The 16,449-nt window shown below is 29.4% G+C and overlaps 1 protein-coding gene across 1 annotated transcript in view; it reads left to right on the forward strand.

The window, feature by feature from the left end:
- The window catches only part of LOC136083640 (leucine-rich repeat serine/threonine-protein kinase 2-like), a 106,560-nt gene that overhangs the window by 28,527 nt on the left and 61,584 nt on the right, over positions 1–16,449 (forward strand). Inside the window, exon 3 of the mRNA XM_065803118.1 lies at positions 5,418–5,820. Within this exon, the coding sequence (XP_065659190.1) occupies positions 5,418–5,820 (403 nt within the window). The remainder of the gene's footprint in view (positions 1–5,417; positions 5,821–16,449) is intronic.

Raw genomic sequence — 16,449 nt, forward strand, 5'->3', positions numbered from 1 at the left:
ATGAAACTCAGAATTCCATTAAAAGTTGTTTTTAATCAATTTATATATATATATATATATATATATATATATATATATATATATATATATATATATATATATATATATATGTATTAGGGTGGTCCTTTTTTTCGAAAGTTCATATTTTTTCAAAATTATTTGTAATTTTGTTCAGTTACACCAAAACATTAAAAATACAAAATTTCAGCTCCATCCGATAATATTAACACGTGCCACATTGGCCTTAAAGTTTCATGCATCTGGCTGTCTAACATGCTATGACGATGCTATGCGCAACTAACCACCAAGTGCATTCTGAATTCGCTACAAGTGCAACTACAAGTCTCTACAAGTCAATTTTGTTTTTACATATTATTTGTTCAATGCTACATTTGTTTTAGTTTCGTACATGAAGTGCATAAGAAAAGACGTGCTATATAAGTAATTGATAAAAGTGCTAAAATGTCCACTTTTCGGAAAAAATATTTATCTAGTTGAAGTGATGAAAAATCAAATCTGCGGTAGTAAATTACCATGTAAATGAGATGTTTTGAGTGTACTTTTTTATAACATGAGAGTGGTAAATTTAAATCTTAATGACAGCAGTGCTTTAGTTATTGATGAAGTGGTCGTTTTTTGGAAAAAAGCAAGAATCCCAGTTCAAAACCGTTCAAACTGTATTTTGAAATTAAAATCTTTGTACAATAATGTCAGAAATTTAGAAAAATCTCAAAATAGAGAAACTGAACGGCAGAGAAAAAGAAAATGATTTTAAAGAATATTTAGACAACCTTTTCGATATTGCCACCTTAAATGCGTTAAATGAGATTAAAATCGCCGAAGATAGAGAATTTTTAATTAAGCAAAGGGAGAAAGGTAGAGTAGGTTGTATGTTGGGAGTAGATATCAAATTATTACGTAAAGAAAAGCTGAAAGAAGAACGCACAGCTGCAGAGTTGAAAAGAAAAGAAGATTTGTTGGAAAATTCTAGTTGTTCGATTGCATATTTTGAAATGGAAGATAAAGAAAACAAAGATTCACAAAAAAAGTGATAAATCAAGACAACAGTGAAGATGACACATATTTAATATCGGAATCTGAACAGGGTCCATCTTCAAACAAGAGAGGACGAAAGACGTTAATGACACCTCGCCTGGCCGCTGCCTTGGACAAATGTAAAGTGAGTGACAGGGATGCAATGCATATTATAATTCCTGCCGTCCTAGAAGCTCTTAATATAGATATCACTGAGTTTGTTCTCAATAGATCGTCTATCAAAAAAAATAGAGATTTTGCGGAAAATAAAATATTCATCAATAAAATCGGTAAGAAATGATGCAAATTTTATTGAAGTGCATTGGGATTTCAAATTATTGCCTGATATCACAAAAAATGAGAAAATTGATCGGCTTCCTGTGATCGCGGTTGGTTTAGATTTTGAACAATTAATAGGAGTATCTGGAATTGCATCATCAGGAGGATCGGAAGTGTGCTCTGCTGTGTTCCATATCACTGATGAATGGAATTTAACCGAAAAAATTCAAGCCTTTTGTTTTGATACTACAGCATCAAACACTGGACGTATAAAAGGAGCTGCAGTTCTGCTTCAACAAAGGTTAGGGCAAGATATTTTGTGGCTTCCATGCCGACACCATATATTTGAAGTCGTTTTGGTTGGTGTATTCACGAGGACAAAAGCTATTGTAGCATCCGGCCCTGAAATTGCTAAAATTCAAAGCACTGAAAGAAAACTGGAAGAATATTGATAAAATGAAATTTTCAGATTATACCAGCGATGAAGCCGTTTGTAATGCACTGAAAGATGTAGCGCCCGAAATTATTTATTTTGTGAAACAGAAACTTGCAGAAGAGCAACCACGTGATGACTACAAAGAGTTTTTGCAATTGTTGCTCATTTTTTTGGGAGATAAAACAAATGTGAGTTTTAGGGCCCCCTGTGCATATTATTTATTGAGATGGATGTCTAAAGCGATTTATTGTTTAAAACTTTTTTTATTTCGCGATCAAATAAAAATGAGAAAGGATAATTCAAAACTGAATGCAGAGATATGCGTTTTTGTTGTATACTGTTATGTAGAGGCCTGGTTTTCAGCAACGAATACTACAGGAGCTCCCCTAAATGATATATATTTTTTGAGAAAATTGGTTAAATTTAAAAATATTAATGAAAACATTGCAACCATTGCAATAACAAAATTTTTAAACCATTTATGGTATCTAAGTGAAGAGTGTGCTGCCATGGCAATATTTGACGATAGAATTGAGAGAGTTGAAAAAATTAGAATGGCTCAAAAAATTATGGAATGTGCAAGTAAAAACATAGAGACTGTGAATGAAAAAGAAGAAGAAAATGAAGAGACAGAAGTCATTGAGAAAAAACTATCGTTGCAAATCCGAGATGTCCAAAATTTTGTTCAAAAAGATCTACCAACTGAATTATTGTCCGCCAATTCACTTCAGTTATTTAAACGATTCGGTATTTGTGTTGAATTTCTTCAGGACGATCCGCTGAATTGGGAAAACAGAGAGGATTATCGCACAGGAAAAAATATCATTTCAACCTTAAAATGTACAAATGATATTGCAGAAAGAGGAGTGAAGTTGATTGAGGATTACAATGAAAAAATGATGAAAAATAAGCATCAAAAACAATTTTTGATACAGGTATGTATAAACAAATTTAATTTTTTGTTATTTTTTTCTTGAACACATTCTATAGGCTAGGTTTAGAAAACACATTCAATATTATTTTTATTTTATTCAGGTTGTTCAGGAGTACCGGAGAAAGTTTCCAGTCGCCACAAAAAGAGGCTTTCTTAAATCCAAAATATGTATCTGAAGTGGATGTATCATTTCAATAAATAAAAAATATAGTATTAGGATAAACTATATCTGTATTTTACGTTTTCATTTTAATTAATATGTTTATATACTAAAATTAAAAAAAAAAAGCGTAATTTTATGTTTACAGCCGAGCGTACATTGTCGTTCTTATAGGTAACTGCCTTACATTGAATCTCACAACTTCAGCGTCGATGCGGCACGTGTTAATATTAACTGATTGAGCTGAAATTTGGTATATTTTCATGTCTTATATAAAGGTACATTCTGGCAAATAATTTCAAAACAATTTGAAAAAAAATTTTTTCCTTATAAATAAGGACCACCCTAATATATATATATATATATATATATATATATATATATATATATATATATATATATATATATATATATATATATATATATGTCAGAAGAAGCAACTGCAACATTTTTTGACACACGCACTGCTAATTTTCTTTTCCTTTTTTTACAGAACTCCAATCTATTAGCCTTTACAGAATATTTCCTTTTGTGTCAACTCTTGACCTTTGATTTTGGATGTAAAATGTTTCTTTCAAATTATATTCAAAGTATTTAAATTTCAACCTTATTGTTCATTGTAAATAACTTTGGAGACATATTTAGTTTTATGCTATTCTATTATCTAGATTTTTATGAGATTTTTTGTTGACAATTTTTGAAGCCTGATTCACTGAAAGTTTTTATTCCTATGACTGATAATATATATTTTTTATTTTTAAGGCCAGATTACACAAATTTATTTTTTAGTTCTGAGATTTTTTGTTGGTAGTAAAAATTAATAATGGGGGAGGGGGTTCTTAATAAGCTTGTGGTTAATGGAAAATTTTTACAAAAATTAAGAAACATCCCCTTTTGTGTATTATGCATGTGAAAGTAAATTTCTTGTTTTAAGATTCACAGCAAAATCACAAACCCATTGTCTATAATTAGAAAATTTGTTTTTTAAAACAAGAAATTTCTTGTTTTGAGAATTGAACTGTTGATAGGAAATTTATTTCTTAATACAAAAAAAAGATTTCTTGTTTTAAGAAAAATACTTCTTAGTAATAAATGTAATTTTGCTGTGCAATCAGTTGTTAAAACAGCTGCTTGTTGTAGGTAAAGGTAGAGCTCCACTAAATTCTGATATTTGACTCAGTTTGCTACATTCCACACAAAAATTAATTGCAAAAATGTTTAATATTATTTAGATCTTATTTTGAATCCATAGCTGGCTGTATGCAAGAGCTATTTTTTTTCCAAAAACATCAAATGATATTAATGTTCATACTCACTGCATTTTGACAGGTGATGCCAAATGTCAAAAATCAATTGACACAATCACTGATGATGCTCGAACAGTGCCCTGATGTTTTTTTGAACTCTATAGAGTCTCTGTCTGCCACTAATTCTAAATTGTGTCTTATCTTTCTGCTCAGAAACTTGAATCTAACAATTATATGCAACTCTGCAACTAGAAACTTTTTCCCCACATCAAAGCTATCATTTTTACTATTTTTGCAAAAGGAGAAGATCATTTCCTGAATTCCTATGATTCTCACTGCCTTTTGTATTTAGACCTTTTTGTAATTTTGCTCGCTTTTTTACTGCTTTGCTTGTTTTTGCTATGTCAAACAACAACATGCAAAAATTGTTGCTGGAATCAGCTTGGAATAACCATGTTTTTTTTATGGACAATTTGTGTTTACATTTACACAATGTTAATTTTAAAATCAAACCCTAGGTTATGCTAATTATTTAGGAAAAACTGTTAACATTGTTTCTTTAATTTTTATAGTAAGTTTAAATTTTTCCATCATTTTGAACATGTTCAAACAACTGGAGTTTTCTCTAATTTTTGTTAATCATGTTCATAATTTTGTGATATGTACCACAATGCATCAAATAAAATAAACATGTAAGGGTCATCAACAAATTTTTGGCACAGAATTTTAACAGTTTTTGATCCCCTCCCCACCCTTGTCACAACTTCTTAACTCTTTCGTAACAAGTCCTATAGCAGTTGCCTCAAAACCACTAACACCTCTTCCTCCTCCACACCTAGAGCGTGATGTAATTTATGAATGACCTCTAATGTAATGTATCAAATGTAAACATGTAACATAGTATATCAAATATGTTTATGGAGTGGTGTCAATTTTAATTTACAAATAAATGTAAATTAAAATTTCTTTGAATCTAAAAACTGTTAGGTTTAGTCATTGAAATTTTTTAAATATGTTATTTTTTTTAAACATTTTTATTATGTAGTTTATACTAGTAACACTGTTAAATATTTTTTAATAAAGGAATTAGTTAGAACAGGGTTCTAACTAATAACTTTAGTGAATATCTAGAGAAAAAAATCAAATTTGAATACTAACAAAAGGGAGAACTGAATCAAAAATTTTGTAATTAATACCTATTTCCTTAATTACAAAATTTAAGACTTAACTTATTATCATTTCAACAAGTTAAGTCTTTAGCATGTGTTTGTTGTGTATGAAAATGTTATGCAAAATACTTAAACAAAATTTTTGTACTTTCTATAGATATTTTAACAAGTTTAAAGCAAAGACGTCATGTTGATTTTGTTAAGTATCTGGAAACAGCTCGTTCCAAAAGTGTTATTCCTGATTGTTTTGATAAATGTCTTAAGTTAGCAGTTGAAAACAACAACTTTACTGTAATAGGAGTAATAATGCTTCGAAAACCTCGTAATGCAAAAGAATGTTTAATTGATGCAATAATAAAGACAGATAATTATAAATTTGATGCGCTAAAAATGCCAGGTTGTTCTAAAACCACCCTTTTATTGCTGTTATGTTATGCTGTTGAAAAACACTTTAATGATGTTATCAAAGTAATTTGTGAGAACAAAGATTTTGAGACAGAAAAATCTCAATGCTTAAAGTGCGATGTTCAAATTTCTGCTGAAACATTGTGTCATTTAAAGTATTTTTATTAATTTTTTTTATTACTATATTAAGGTAAATTTTTTGTTTTACTTTCTTTTTTCTTATCTCCTCTCCCCTGACCCTATTTTTGCCCCTTTAAACATAAATCTTGAAAAAAGACTTCAGTTAAAAAAAGATTTATAAAAGTATATACAAAATTATTTTGAACTATTTCAAATTCTGGTTATTTCTTTATTTAGGTTTGTAAATTAATAACTTTAATCTGCACTGTTAAGAAAGAAATAAGCAAGTCATCAAAATGTGACTTGAAATGAAGTAAAAAGCAGAAAAACAATCTTCAATAACAACTTAATGCATTCATTGCAATTTTGTGTGACTTTTAGTATCTATACATATTTAAATATTTTTATTACCAGCTCCATGCTTCATTTTTGTGATGTAGTACAATTACTACAATGTAAGAAAAATGGTCATGTGCTTCAATATTCCACTTTCTATTGGCTGAAGGAGGTAGTGCATTTTGTCTCTTATTAGTATTGGTCAATAGTAGTAAAATTTGATTTCTTTAACTATTGATTTCACAGTGAAACTTTGTATGATAATGCTATATATACCATCTTATAGGACTTTCATATATAAATATAAGATTGAGACAAATATAAACCTTGTTCAACCCAAAAGTGGACTTGTTGTCATTTGTTGTTTCTTGTGGTTTCTTGACTGAATAAAATGATAAAGTTGAGTAATTCCAGGATAGCAAAGTGCAGCATGCAAATCATATAGTGACTCTGAACTTTTTGCTGCACACCGAACACAAGTAAATGTATCTGGACCACTGTTACATTTCCCTGAGCGATTGATTATCATACGAATTATTGATATATATTATATCATACGATTGACATATGATAATATCATATGATTATTATACGATGATTATCATGCGAATATGCAGACAAAACTGTTCTTAAATGCATTATCTTATCATTCTTTATTTTACTGTTTCATTTGTAATAAATGACACATATTCATTCTGATAACAGACCATGTGTTGGCCTATGATCAGAATGAAATGTCAACCCATAAAAAAATGTTGCCAATGACTTCTGTCTTTAACGATTGCTTGAACTTCTTACTCCACTGATAAATAATATTGTTCACTTCCTTGAAGAGTACATGAATGCAAGGTAAAAGGTCTACATTCTTGTTTACGTGTTTACTCTATAGTAAGAAGGATATTCTCATCTATGGTTTGCATCAAAGATTTAACAAGCATTTTTTTAGTTTTTAAATGCTAATATTTGTTATTGATTGAGGGTACTTGGTTCTATTATTCCTGCTTCAACCAAAGGATGGGTTTCAGATTTAATAAATTCTCTATCTCTTTGAGACTGATGTAAAGAGTGGCACTAGGTCAACAATCTTTGGTGAGATTATCAAACAATTTTATAATACTTTTACGCAACTCTTAAAAATCAACTCTCCAAAATGTCATCTAGGCATTAGTTACCTAGCACACGCAGTTTGACTTTATTATAGATTTTATATTGAAGAGTTGTTGAAACATAACAATATCTGCTGATTTTACAAAAAAGCTAATGCCATTCCAATGTCATTATTTTCATAAATAATTGCTAAATTGAGTAAATTGACTAGTTTATTATTATTGAAACTTTTATTTGTACTTCCACTATCAATCAAGTCTTCTGTTCTATATTTGTTTATTAATTTTGTGGCAGACTCAAAAGAGAGATTTGGCTGGGGCTAAGGAGAGGCTAGGGCTGAGGGATGGCTGAAGCTAAGATGATGGAACAAAAGTAATTATCCTCAATGTTAAGTATGGTGACGCTGAGAAATCAGAAGATCAACAAAGTTTTTCAAAATGACTTACATTTTTTACATTTATGACAACTTGTTTCTCTGTGCAACGGAGAAACAAGTTGTCATAAATTGTTCGTTGAGGTTTGTGTTTTGGAGTTGAGAGAGTGTTGCAACCACAAAAAGTAGCCTCCTTAATTGTAGTGGCCCTCTCTGCCTTGGGGAGGTGAATAAAAAAAAAGAAAAAAAAAAGGTAGCTTTACAAGAAGGACATTTGGTATGCGGATGTCATATGGGTCCACAGGACCAATTCAATTGTTTTGATTTTACTGCAGCAGCTACACACTTATTATTATGAATAATCGCATCACTTGTAGATGGTTTTTGCATTTTCTGAAGAGAGGCAGTATCAGTGAAAATCTGTATAGTTGATTGAGAGTTTGAGTTTAGTTAGGCCACAGCTTGATCAGATCTTGCTTGGTCAAAGGCTGTTGAAAGATCTAATGTCTCAGAAAGCAAGCCTGTTACAAAAGCATCACAAATTATTTTAGATTTGTACTCCATGCTAACAGCACTAAACTTACAGTCGCTAGATAAGTTCTTTAACTCATTTAGGAATTGGTTCACCAGTTTTTTTGCTTACATGTAGATAAATCATGTCTTGCAAATATTTCATTCTTTGGTTTTATATAAACAGAGTTAAGTATACTTGTTGCTTGCTCAAACTTACGCTCTAAAATATATTCATACACATTAGATTCAATATGATTAATTAGTAGATTAAGCTTTATTTCATTATCAGTAACTTATAAAGTTGTTAAAAATTTTGAACTAATCTACAGTGGTCTAAATTGCCAAAAGCCAGACCAAAATCATAATTTTAAAAAGAAAGAAAATACAAGTTTTTTGTTTTTCCTAACCCATACTATATTGACTTTTTTGAATTAAACAATGATATTTGCCCATAAAGTGGTTGCTGTTGAAACCATTTCGCCCAATAAACAGTGTTATATATGTGACTACTCAGAGGCAGATTTTTTCATATTTAAGTGAACTTCCAGGTTGGTTCTAAACTCCAACCTTTTGTATGTAATAAAAATGTTTTTTCGAAAATTGTACTGTTTAGAGCCTGGGAACCAAAAAATCCTTAGAAGTAGACAAAACTACCCGAATGAGAGGGGAATTAGTTTTTCATAATATAAGTTCTAATATCCTAAACTAGGTGGAAACATCTTCAAGGTTCTAATATTTTATTGAAAAATAGTGTTTAGCTTAGAAATCGTGTGGAAACATCTTTGAGGTATTAAAATTTTATTGAAAAACAATTTTTTGTTTAGAAATTATACCTTGTTTAAATTTACAGCCCCCTCCACTCACCCCCACCCCTCCTTCGAGAAAGAGAATGCCAGATGTTATTAAAGAAATTATTTTTTTTGAAAAATCAATTTCACTCACATTTGGGCTGGTGAAACAAAATTTGCTGGAATCAAAAATTCCCTTTTTAGGGCATTTTTGTTTTCTAGCTCTAATCTGCGCAATTTTTGGCCAAACATCTTTTTATGACTTAAGTATCAGGTAACCAAAAAAGGTCGTGCGGTTTTTCCGTATATAATAAAAACACACAAAACGACAAAAGTAAGTACATTTATTCATCAAAATAGTCACCATTAGCATCTAAAACCTTTTCCCAACGTAAAACAAGCTTATTTATTCCACTTCTAAAAAATTCTCGGTCCTTTGAGTCTATAAAAGCTTCCAACTCCATTTCAACCGCATCCTGGAACTGCTGTCCTTTTAAATGATTTCCCAGGGAAAGGAAAAAATGGAAATCAGTAGGGGAGAGGTCTGGCGAGTATGGTGGATGAGGCAAACTCTCCCAACCAAGGCTTTGGAGCTTGTCCTGAGTCACGCGAGCGGTGTGCGGTCTCGCGTTGTCGTGGAGAAGCAGAACTCCTCTCCTGTGCACCAGTGCAGGCTGCTTTACAAGCAACAGGTCATGAACTCGTTGCAGCTGTGCTGAGTAGACCAGTCCAGTAATGGTTTGGCCTGTTGGGAGCAGCTCGTAATGCACCACACCAGGCAAAAACTTCACATCATTTATTTCTGCAAAAAGTTAAATTCTAAAAACTTGAATTAACTAGACATTTTAAAAATATATTTCTTTAATGTGCCCATATTTGGAATTACAGAAGAGAAAGTTGTTATTTCTGAACTTATTTTCTTAGGTAATAGAAGAAAAAGTGTTTGTTAAAACTTGTATAATGTAATAACAAATAAATTATTTGTTAAAATTTTTTTTAGTTAAGGCTTTAGCAGTTTAGTAATGTTTCATATATAATGTTAAAACAATATTATTAATTAATAATAATAATATTAAAAAAAAAGAAACGCAACCTTACAATGATGGGTGAGAGGCTCACGCTTGGCAGATAAAGCAGGTCCAACTACATTTACAATGCATTTCTCGACCTTGTCTAGAAAAGAAAGAGCATCATTAGAAGAACCAGCCCAAATATGACAACAGTATGTCATACAGGGGAGAATAAGAGATTTGTAGAGGTAGAGAATGGAATCAGGAGTAATTTATTGGTTAAAAATTTCAAATAAAACAAAGCAACTATCAGATGTTAACAGATGCAATCAGTTGTATTTATGGTTTCATAAAAGATCAGTAGAGAACTATATTCCTAGAAGATGTAAAGAAGAAAACTAATCAATCTTAGCGGTATTGCAATAGTTGTTTGTATTTAAAAACTGAGTTTTGTTGGTTTTAAAATTCATAAATACATAATAAACCACTTCAAGTCCAAATCTGTTACAGAAGTGAGATCAGATACAAGATCTGTTATAAGTGATCAAAAAAGAAGACTTTTTGTCAACAAAGTTGAGTCCTCAGCAAATAGAACCACTTTAGATGCAAGATTTTCAGGAAGATCATTAATGTAGATAAGAAACACACTTATTCAATAGTTTAGAGAGAATTGTAGAGAGTTCTAGGGAGGACTTTTGTAAGACTATAACAGTAATGTTGTCTGGACCACAAGTCATAGAGTTTAATTGAGATATAACTTTAGCAATGGATGCTGGAGTTATTTGAATGTCTAACAATCTGTTTAACTGGAATGAAAGGAAGAGTATAGCCATAAGATTTAAGTGTTGAATTAGAATAACAGTTCTTTGCAAATAGTTAGCTTTATCTATGGGAGAGTTAATATTAGTCTCATGAATTAGAAATGGAATGTTAGACTTTTTTATTTTATGTTAATTCACCTTATCAAGGCCAAGAAGTTTACTACAGTTAAGGAGGCTAGTTTAATTGTGGTCACAACCCGCTCTCAATTCTTTAACTCCGAAATACAAAGCTTGACAAACAATGCCACTGCTTGGAGAATAAGTTGAGCATGGTACTACCAGGGAGGTGGTAACGATCAAACTCGGAACTTCTCACTTATAAAGCGAGCACTCTACCACTCCACCACTTATGTTTGTCAATGACACTGTTGAAGATTTTCCAAATGCCTTAAGACCCTAACTTCTGAGATAAGATTTAGAAGATAAAAGTATAAGAATAACGAGGCTTAACATCAGATTTAGTGAACTTAGAATAATGGTGCATCAGACCTTTTTACATTGATTTCTTGCAGTAATAAAAATATGTTTGTTCTCAAGAGAGTTTTGGAGAAAGATGAAAAAAATGATTACTATTTGATATACCAGCTGTACAAGAAGATGAAAACCAAGGAGTAGAAGGAAGCTTGGCTTGAAACCAATGAGAAAGAATAAACGCTTCTATTCCTGCCTGGATCTATGAGCTTATGTAGAAGGCGCATTTATCAGCAGAGAAAGAAATTACATCAGCCTTAGGACTTTTACAAAGGAAATCATAAAAAGAATCAGTGTGACCTGCTATACCAGTCATAACATTTTTTAGAAATTGTGACCGCCCCAAAAATGAACTCTGACCTTTTGACAAAGTCTAAGAAAAGTAACCTTTTTAAAAAATAAGTTTGTGGTCATTTTTTATTTAGAATTAGAGTTATATGCTGTTATTATAATCAATTCTATAAAAAATATTTTGAAAGAAAAATTACAAAAGTGTTGCAATCCTTTTGAACACACGAGGAATAAAAAAAAAAGGTAATATAAAAGGTAATGTAAAAGGTAATCTAATATTTACTATAGTTACTATAGTTACTGCAGAACTAATATGTTAATTAAAAGAAAAATATTTTATTAAGATTCATGATGAAATTAAATAATTTGAAAACTTGTTCAAACTTGTAATGATTCAATGTAAAGATATCTATAGACTTAGCTAAGGCAAAAATAAAATAGTAAATAATAAAATATTTGTAATAAAATAGGTGTGGTTAGAAGTTCTGCAACAAATAATATAAAAACGTTTTGCAACAAAAAAAGCAATCAAAACTGATTAAGATTTTAGTTAACAAGAGGAATGGGAACCAAAAAGTGAGAAAAAAATGTTAAGTTTGATTCGTCTATAGAATTGCATGATCATGATCTAGATATTTTTAATGTATGAAATCTATTGCTATAATGTAGGAATTTTAATACTTGTACTAGAATCATGGACAAAGATAAAAAAGATATCAAATTACTTTGAATTTTTCAAAGTTTCTTTTTCAAATTTTAAGACATGTTAATAATGAACAAAAGATTCTATCAATAATAGGAAGAAAAAAAAAGGAAACCATATTTCACAAGAAACCGTCAACCTGTTTCTTAACTTTAATTTAAAAATCAGTTTTCAAGAACGATGCCTAAAAAAAAGATTTTGTTAGGATTATGAAAAATCAGCACATTCAATTTACTAAATTACTACCCAATTTTATTGAATTACATATTGCATTTAAAAATGACAATCCTAATGTCAAGGTCAGTTTGTCAAGATTTTGTGCTCTGAAACCTAAGTGGTGCATTATAACTAATGCATCTTGTACTCATAATGTATGTGCATTTGTACACAAAAAAAATAAAAAAATCTGCAAGTATGTACGGACATTGTGCGAGGCCAAGGGTCTTTAAATAGCATACAAAAACATATGTGGGAGGAAAAGGAGGGTTTAATAAAAAAGTATGTATGCATTAATTAAAAAAATAATTCCTTAGTAATGTTATATTTAGTCATAGATATAATCATGGACATTTTTAGTTAGATAGTCATGGTTTTATTTTTAGTTATTTTTTTACATTTAGTTTAGTTTTACATTTAATTAGATAGTTAGATAGTCATGGACATTTAAAGTGAGCAATGGGAGGTTGCACCTCATATGCACTCATAACAAAAAAGTTATAATAGTAATATACAGTTTGAAAAATTAGATAGCGAGCTTTTTTTAAAGTTATAAGTAAATATTTTTGGCTATTGTGTTTTTTTAAAGAAATAGAATTAGGGCTCAAATTAATGCAAAAAAAACTAATCCCCCCCCAAAAAAAAATTTTTCACCTTACCTCCCCTCATCCCAGACGCTACTTTGCATATAGGAGGGGGGTTGTGTTAGTATAAAGTTGTATCTTTAGTACATAAGTTCGTATTGGTTTTTTTTTAACATAAAATCTCTCATATTTATCTTATAATTTTCATGTTTGGCAGAGTTTGAAATAGCTTAAGTTACTGTTATAGTTTACAGCTTAAGTTATAATTAGTTTAATATTAGTTTAAGTTGCAGTTATAGTGGAATGAGCAAGTTATAATGTAATGAGCAAGTTGTAGTGGAATGAGCAAGTTATAATGTAATGAGCAAGTAAGAGTGGAATGAACTTTTTTGAAAAATGTCTACTCTAGTAATAGTAATATATTTAAATAAGTCCTCTAAGATAAAATGACAAATAATTAAAAAACAAACCAACAAAACCAACAAATTATACAAAAATTTATGGTTTGTGAAATATAAACTTTAAGTAAAAAAAAGCAATTGTTATTTCATAGTAAGTTGATATCAAAATTGGGAAAAAGGGAAAAAAGATTGCTTTCATTTAACTAAAGTTTACATCTATGACAAATAGTATCCAATAAGTCAATATTTGTAGCTGCTAAAGCATGAATTAATTAATAAATGTGCAGCTCATCTTTAGTAAAAGATATACTGTTTGCAGCTGTAGAAAAAAAAAACTTATCAATTCTATTCTTAAATGCGTTATCTGACGGAACCTTTTTGCATACTGACGGCAAGTTATTCCAATCATTGACAATACGATTTGTAAAAAAATTGTGACAAGCATTAACATATCATACCGGAATAACAAATTCCAGATGCGGCCTAACATACATAGTGCATAATTTACTCCAAAGCTTCATATTTCTTGATCTAAATGTTTTTTTTAATAGGCTAAGTATCATATTCGCTTTAAGTGTTGTAACCTGTATCTGTTGATTCCATTTTAGATCATTAGATATAAAGATACCCAGGTCTCTCTCAATATCCGTTGCCTCAAGAGTAAGTGATGTATAACCAAGGTGCATAACTTTACATTTTGGAACATATAACTCCATTAGCTATTTCTTTGACCATTCTTTGAAATTGTTTAAATCATTTTGGAGGATCAGGCAATCAGCATTATGAAACTCAGGTCTTATTTCTTGTAACAGTTTAGTGTCGTCAGCATAGATTTTATTTTTTTAAAGTTTATATAAATGATAAATAATGTTGGACCAAGTACAGACCCTTGAGGAACTCTGCTTAGAACATCAGTCCAGTCGCTAGAGTGTTCACCTAAAATAGTTCACTGTTTTCTACTAATCAAAAATGACTCAATCCATTTTAGAACATTGTCATTAATCTCATATGCTTTCAATTTATGAAATAGTCTATGGTGAGAAACTTTATCAAACGCGAAGTTCAAAAATCCAATATCGACAAAATTTCTTATACTTAATGCTTTCGTGATGTAGTCACTTTAAAAGTATATTCTGTTGGGTATCAAAAGAAGCGAAATTATATGAAAATTTTAAAAGTTATTGTCACTTTATAAAAAACATTGAGATAAAAAATTATAATAAAAAATTTATGTAAAAATGCATATTTTTATTTTTTAGTTTGAAAATGTCATATTCTAGTCATTAAAATCTAAAATTACTAAAATTTTTTATAAAATCATTTAGATGAAGAGATATGAAGCTTTGGAGTAAATTATACACTACGTATGTTAGGCCGCACCTGGAATTCGCAATTCCGGTATGGTGTCCTTACTTAAAAGGTGAGATCAAAGAAATCAAAAAAATTCAGAACAAAGCTACCTCATGGTTTAATAGGATTACCTTACGCTAAAAGGTGTCGGCGGCTCACCCTCTAAATGTGTTCTATATAATAAAATAATACTAGTATTAAAAAGTTTCTAATCTTTTTTTTTTGGTTGCCTTAAAACCCCTTAACATCGGACAGGTCCTTATAATTATAAAAAAAATAGTTCTTCAAAAGTATATCATGTTGGGTCTCAAAAGAAGCGAAATCGTATAAAAACTTCAAAAATTATCACCATTTTATAATAAATTTTAGTTCAGATTTTAATAAATAGAAAATGACATTTTTAAACTAAAAACTAAAAATATGCATTTTTACATAAATTTTTTTTAATGATTTTTTATCTCAATGTTTTTTATAAAAAACATTGAGATAAACATTAATAAAAATAAGTGACAATAACTTTTAAAATTTTCATATAATTTCGCTTCTTTTGATACCCAACATGATATACTTTTGAAAAACTTTTGTTTTGACAATTATATTAACTTATCTGATGTTTAAAGGTCTTGACCTACCCCTAAAAATATTTTACTTTCAAAAATTTTTTAATCCGGTATTATTTTATTATATAGAACACATTTAAAGGGTGAGAGCAAACATTCAAAAGTTGTTTAAATGGCAACCCTAATATCTATAGACCAAACGAGTAAGATCGAAGCAAAAAAACATTAAATTTCACGTTTTTTCTAATTTATTGCTTCTTGATCTAGCGTACTAATTGTTCAAATTATTTTGTAATAAATTCTTTAAGTATTTGTATAAATTATTTTTTTGGAAAAGTATTTCTTTGAACAGGTTTAAAATAAATTTTTTTTTAATTTTTGGTTTAATGTTTGCAATAATCACTGGTTAATTGTTTGGAATAGAAAGTTTCCTTCAAAACTATTTTCAAGAAACAAAAAATAGTTAAGTATTTTAAATTTTTAGGTTTTAAATAAAACTTTCTTCTTCACTTGCACTATGTTCTATCTAATATTCTTTAATGTTCAGGAATGCTCCTCGCTATGCCACTGGTTATTATTGATGTCTCTGCAATTTATTATATAATTATTGAGTTTTAAAATTTTTTCAAATTTTTCTGATTTTTTTTTTTTTAATTACAAATTTTAATTGGAAAGTTATTTAAATTAAAGAATTTTAGAAGACTAGAATTCTCAAATTTTAAATAAATTTCTTTTTTTTTTAAAAATTCCTTAAAAACAACTTGCGTATTTATAGAAAATGTTTAATCTTGATAACGCTTTAAATAGAATAAAAATATTTTTGAAATGGTATCGTGTTTTTCATATTCTATTTGAGATTACTTGTTAAAATAATTTTTAGGTAAAGGCTTATTATGTGTTAACAATATGTAAGATATAAATAGAAACATTTGTATGGCTTACTTTTGTGAGTCTTTGAGTATATTAAGTAAATTAATCAGTTGAGTAACTTAACTTTAATTACAAAAATGGTTGTTTTGATTTAGTTTATAGGCAAATTTACTTTTTATTTATTAAGTTAGTTGATAAGATAATTAAGATATAACTAAATATAACTTTAAAAAAATATTATTGGCTTCTCCTAGAAATTTAAAGTAATTT

The sequence above is a fragment of the Hydra vulgaris genome, chromosome 08, assembly GCF_038396675.1.
Source record: "Hydra vulgaris chromosome 08, alternate assembly HydraT2T_AEP".
Lineage (NCBI taxonomy): Eukaryota > Metazoa > Cnidaria > Hydrozoa > Anthoathecata > Hydridae > Hydra > Hydra vulgaris.